Raw genomic sequence first — 6000 nt, 5'->3', positions numbered from 1 at the left:
TAAGTGGCATGCAACCCCTGAAATCTAAACCAGGCAACCAAGCATAATCTAACAGCAGGTTTCAATAAAGGAAGGCATCGCCCCGGGAAATGCAGGACATCCGGTCGCCATGCATGTTCCCACACAAGAGCTCCTGATGGTTAACTTCAGGTTATCACCATGCTACTAACCTCCTTGCATCTTCAACAAAGACTATCTTAAAATGCAAGTTGGTTTTTTTTTTTTCCTCCCGTAACTCCCATCTTAACACTATTTCACAGATTTCTCTTCTTCCCTTCCCTTGATTCTGACAAGGCTAATGTACTAGCTTGCCAGGAATGATGGCATGGACAAGCATCTTCTTTACAATGTTCAAATACTGCCTGGAAGCTCTGAAACACCTGCCTAGTACACCATCCCTGGAAGAACATGTTCAAATAGAAAGGCATGAGTGCAGCAGAGCTGGATGCAGTGTGACACTGGGATTATTCTAACGACACTCAAACCAAGTACAAAACCACGGGCACCTTAATCAAATGAAAATGGGTAAACAGGAGGATAGTGAAGATCTGCTTTTAATTACATTCAAGGGTCAACAAGTGTCACCCCATCATGAGCATAGTTTGCTGAATATCCCAAATAACCATCCTTTAAAAAGGTACTAATTTACATGAAAGTACTGGCAGGATCTGAAAAATTCAGAAACAACTTGTGGTGCGGGGAGGGGGAGTTAGGGGCTGGAGGAAAATCCAAAAACACAGACCCAACAACAAAAACCAGTATCACTATGCTAACTTTAGAACTTAAAATAAAACTAAAAGTGGTGAAAGCTTCTATTTGGGGGCAAAGCTGAGTCAAGTCTGAAAAGGGTTAAACAACTATTGATAATTACGTAGTTTGCAGCATTACCTTCCAGAAGGGCCAGGTATCTTAAGGCGTCCTCTGGGTAAAGACCACATTAAAATATCAAAATGTATTAGTTTGTCAGAATCACACCTGAGGGAAAAGCATAACTTCTTGGATCACAAGAAGTGATTCCAGCGTGAAGACAGTAGAGCCGATATAAGAAAAAGAGAGTCTGCAGATAAAATTGTTTTTACCTTTGCACAACCAGATTTACTTTGTGAAAGACACCTCCTCTCAGACTCTCTCATGTGCCAGGGTCATAACTAGTAATGGGAGATGTTCTTCATATTCTGGCTCTAATAGTTTAGATCTACTGTCCTTCTGCAAGGATCCAACTGAATGATGAATCTACAAGGTTAAAAGATGTTCTACTTCAATTTAAGAATAAAAAAATATAAAAAGACATTTGCAGGAAATTTTCCAAATTATGACTAAGGATTTTCTCCATATTATATGAGAAATACATATTTTGAATAGGCAGCCATAAATGACCCATTGAACCAGAATCTCCTTCCCAGGCTCTAAGCCTTAGTTTAAAGAACAAAAAGAGATCTGGTGAAGAATGGCAACAATCCACAAACCTCTCAAGAAAAGCTTCAGGTCGCAAAGGGGCACGGTAATGATTTCTTCCGGGTTCCTGCATGTATAGATTTGGTTCCTGGAGGGAGAAATGATTAACATTTACCTAACAATACTACAGCAAAGCCTCTGCAGAAGGGAGAGGACAGAGTTGATGGTGTCTTTCACACCACTGCAGCCAGTTTTGCAAAGCGATGAATTAGGCCCTTCCATGTGTTCATGGTTAACTCCAAGCACAGGAAGAGGTTTATTCAAAATATATGTAAACTCACCTTCCCTGAATCTAGCTCAGTCTTTAGGTTCCTCATACAGAGGAATAACCATCACCAATCCCCACAAGGTTTCTAAAATTAACATTGCTCAGAACTAGGGTATCATTTCAGCAACCCCTGCTCTTTATGGGTGAGTGCCGGGGAGGAGAAGTGACTTGTCTAGGTGCACACTGCTGACTAGAGAGCGAACCCCCGGCCCGCCACCGGGATGCTGCCACAGCACAGAGCAAAAGGCCCTCGTTTTCAGTCGGCACCACCCAAAGTGCCAGGGGTTTTGCTCTGCGGTCTCACTGTTGGAGAAGTTGATTTCTTTGCTGTACTACTGAATAGCTTGAAACAGTTCGCTTGAATCCAGATGATAACCAACCAAAGAACTCTTGGTTTAATCTCTAGCCTCATACTATTTCTCAAAAAATGCCTCAGGAGTCAACCATGCGCGTCACACTGACCTACAACCACAATATAAAAGCATCCCGTTGAGACCCCCTCATCTATAATGCATAGTGTAGTTGGCAAGAGACAGGGAAGGAGAAAGCGGTATTGGCAACATGAGCTTTTACAGGTTTACGTTCTAAACCGATAGTTGGCTTACTCAAGTTGAAAACTGCGCAGTACTGAAATAAGTTATATTTCCAGGGGGATGTGGAAACATGTGGCAGAACCGAGGCTTAATCGGCATCTTCTTCCACGGTGCACGCCTGACTCAGGAGCGCCTGTCTTTAGACACCGACCCCAAATGCTCCTTGGGTCAGGAGCAGAGCGACCAGCTGGGCTGCCCCCTCACGGCCAGGAGCTCACGGGCACCCTTCCACCAGCAGGCCCTTAGCGGATAAAGAGCCGCATCAAAGTCAGACTTCACTAAGACATTTAAGTAAAGCATGCGTTCTCCACAAAACGCGTACATGTTCTTCTAAAGCTTTCAAGGGATACAAAACGTGTTACATAGCTCCAGCTCCTTGACAAGGGACCACAATGACTGCACCTATTCTAGAAAATGCCAGAGTTCCAGAGACACAAAAGTAAGTCCCAGGAGCATACCCCAAGTTAATGGTACCTTACTGGCTTTTTTTCAGGGAGTGGTGATGGTATCTCTTCTAATCATTAGATTAGATATCTTGCATTTTGGATGAAGAGTCAGATAATGAAAACGTGTTATTTACATGATTAGCAGGAAGAAGCACTGATTTGATTTTAAGTGCTAAAAAAGTAAGGTGAATGAGAATTCTGATTATTAACCCCTGGAGTAAAACGTGTACACTGTGGACAGGAATTCATGTTGATATGTATTTATACACATCTATAATATAGTTTGGTTCAGTACATTTAGGGTATAAGCCTATAGTGTTATTCAGTTTACTTCATTTAGGGAACAAAAATGGTTAGTGAAAGATTAAGTTTAATCTATCTAATTTCCCATTCTAATGATTTTCTGTTAGCTACTTCTGGTGCTCAATTTTAAAAGACTACATAATGCTATAAAAATATCTCTTGTGAGATAGTGGGTGAATGCACCCTCTAGAACTTCCTATGCCTCAAAAAATATAATTTAAACAAATTTGACTATAATCTCCAAAGTACCATGTGATGGCCTACTGCCTACAATTCTACCAGAGGTCTTTTATGCTGTTCTCTCCTTGCTATGTTTGTAATACTCCCCCTCCCCCAAAAAATGCTTGGCTTTCTCTTGCATAGAATCAAATCAAACAGGAGAACCTGTACTGTGTGACAAACGGAGAAGATAGTAGAGCGGCCTTCCATTTGGCATGTATGCTAGATTCCTACATTACAGTACACAACCATAATTCTGGGCAAATAGACTAATAGTACAATGCTTAAATTATCATTGGGATTGGCGGTAGATGATGATGGTCTGATACTGTGGGTACAATCCATGTTAAAACAAAACCTAAACATGCTTCTTAGCACTCTTAATAGAAGCTAATCAGAGCCATGTTAAGAATCACATACCTGCCCACATACACTTAGCTACTTAACAATATAATAAGCCAACCAGGTCTATCTCAGCAGGAAACAGTAGTCATCACACCACAGAAAGTCTCCTAACAGTTCCAGTAGAAACCAATACATCCCCAGGCAGGTCACATTAACAGGACGGTGAAGACACATGTTTCTTCCTAAAGCTACAGCTTTAAAAAAAATACAAGGAGGAAGGCGTTACATCTGAAGACATTCTAGCTAGAAAATCGGCTAATGACTGATGGGGTTAGATCCCACTGTGTCACAGCCTAAGGGAGTGGGTAAGAAGCCAACATGTTTCTTAAAGTCACATGAGGTATTCTGCCCCCTCCCTCTACCCCCACCATATTTCGAGGGCACCCAGTTATTACCAAAGTCTTTCAATAGGTAAATGTCACAGACGGCGGCTGGGAGGGACCTGTGAGGAGATCGGGTGACACTGAGCTCTGCTCCTGAAGCTTCCCCTGCACACATCAAACCTCCGAGTCTCCAGCAGAATCATCTACATCTCCAGCCCCAGAGTTCTGTGATCCCATGATTCCATTATTCCATTTTTAAACCTGTGGAGTGGGAGTGTTTCTGAGTACCCTGCTCACACAGATGGTGGTGGGAAGAATCTCAAGAATATACCGCATGTAGTAAATGCCCATTTCACTACGTAATCACCCCCTTCACATCTCATATGAGCAGAGATGATGTTATCTTACAGACAGCCACAGAAAGACAAGTGAATAATGGCAGCACAGCATCAGCATACATATGTGTAAGGAACATGAAAGAAGACATTCTTCCCAATTACATACACCTGAGGCTCTGAACGAGCTAAGGATGTAGTGTAATAGGACCAGGTCTGCCCTCCACGTATTAGGGGGAAAGCAGGGGAGGGAAGGCAAGAGGACCTATCTGAACGATAAAATCACACACACTGTCTCTGTATTCCTGATGTTCTAAAAATACCCTGCACTGACAAGTCATTTGTCAAGGCAACCTTTCTGAGACTAAAACGCGATCAATGTGCCAACCAACACTTCTCCACTATCATTTCATTTTGAGCCCTGCTTCACCCTTGTCTTCCACAAACTGGCTCTTTAGCAAACTGACCCACGCCACAATCTTAATATCTGGGGTTCAGATACCACCCCTCTCACCTGATTATCTTAGAGCCATTTTATGCACCGTACTTTCTCAGTTTGTCACTGCACATTAGACGCTGGCAAAGACTGTACCAAATTTCATTATCCTAACATACAACTGTCAATACGCTCGAACGTGGTGTCTCTTTACCTTGGTCTCCTTGGCAGAAAACTCTGAGGAGTTGGAAATTTTCATAGACTTTGACCGGTGTGACTGCCGCCGGATGGAATCCTCCCGGGAATATTTCACAGAGCCTGAGGTCCTCACCCGCACCTTGCTGGCACTCTGAACACTGTTCACGCCAATCATTTCGCAGGCTGACTGGGGAAGGGGCTTGGAGAAATACAAAGGCACTTTCCAGCCGCTGCAAGGCTCTAATGCTGGAGGAGCTCTGCCGGGCCGCGCCTGAGCAGCTCAGAGCTCCGAGATCGCCTTAGCCCAGGAAACACCAGGCTGCTTCCTCCAGCGTCTTCAACTACCCTGCTCGCAGAGAGTCTGATTGTTCCAGGCACAGCTCACGTCACTGGCTGCGAACAGGAAAAAAAGCAACCCCAGGCTGCTACTCGTCTCTCTGTTACACACACACACACACACACACACACACCCCATATTCACACACTGGAACAAATGGCAATTGGCCAGGCAAGCAATTCATTAACATTCCAAATAGCAACACTCTTTCTCTTGTGATTGTGCAGCAAGCTCAGTAATGTCAACAACAAAATAGACCACAAATGAAAGTCTCAAGTAATCTGTTAGGCACTACGTGGGGTGGGAACAGAGATACATTTTCAAAAAGAAAAAAAAAATACGATGGGCATCAAAAGGCTCAGGCAATTCCAAGCAAGGAAAAGGATGACAGCCACAAAGCCATCCCAATGAGCATTTATTTTCCTCTCCCCTTCCTGTTCCAGGCCACACATCATTTAACAGTAATTCAAATTGCATTGCCTTCTGAAGAACTAAATGTTTCTTACAGCCTCAGACTACTATAGCCAGACGTTTAACCAGGAATGTGGTCAGCCCGTATAAGAAATCCAGAATAAAGATGGTATGTCACCTCCCTCTCATACTGAAAACTTAAAAAAAAAAAAAAAATCAATCGGTTAGCACATGTTAGCTTTAAATATGGCTTAGAGTGAGACACATAAAG

The 6000-nt window shown here is 43.0% G+C and overlaps 1 protein-coding gene across 10 annotated transcripts in view; it reads right to left on the bottom strand.

Moving 5' to 3' along the window:
* PSD3 (pleckstrin and Sec7 domain containing 3) overlaps positions 1-6000 on the bottom strand; it is a 551931-nt gene that overhangs the window by 180926 nt on the left and 365005 nt on the right. Inside the window, exon 1 of one of the 10 annotated variants that reach the window (XM_057537144.1) lies at positions 4998-5335. The exons of the other annotated variants lie outside the window; for them this stretch is intronic. Coding sequence (XP_057393127.1) covers positions 4998-5156 — 159 coding nt within the window. The 5' untranslated portion in view covers positions 5157-5335. Of the gene's footprint in view, positions 1-4997; positions 5336-6000 lie in introns of those variants that run through there. 10 annotated transcript variants of the gene reach the window in all.

Source organism: Balaenoptera acutorostrata, chromosome 21 (assembly GCF_949987535.1).
Source record: "Balaenoptera acutorostrata chromosome 21, mBalAcu1.1, whole genome shotgun sequence".
In the NCBI taxonomy this organism is placed as follows: Eukaryota; Metazoa; Chordata; class Mammalia; order Artiodactyla; family Balaenopteridae; genus Balaenoptera; species Balaenoptera acutorostrata.
The sequence above is the reverse complement of the archived record's forward strand: the minus strand, read 5'-3'. Positions and strand labels throughout refer to the sequence as shown.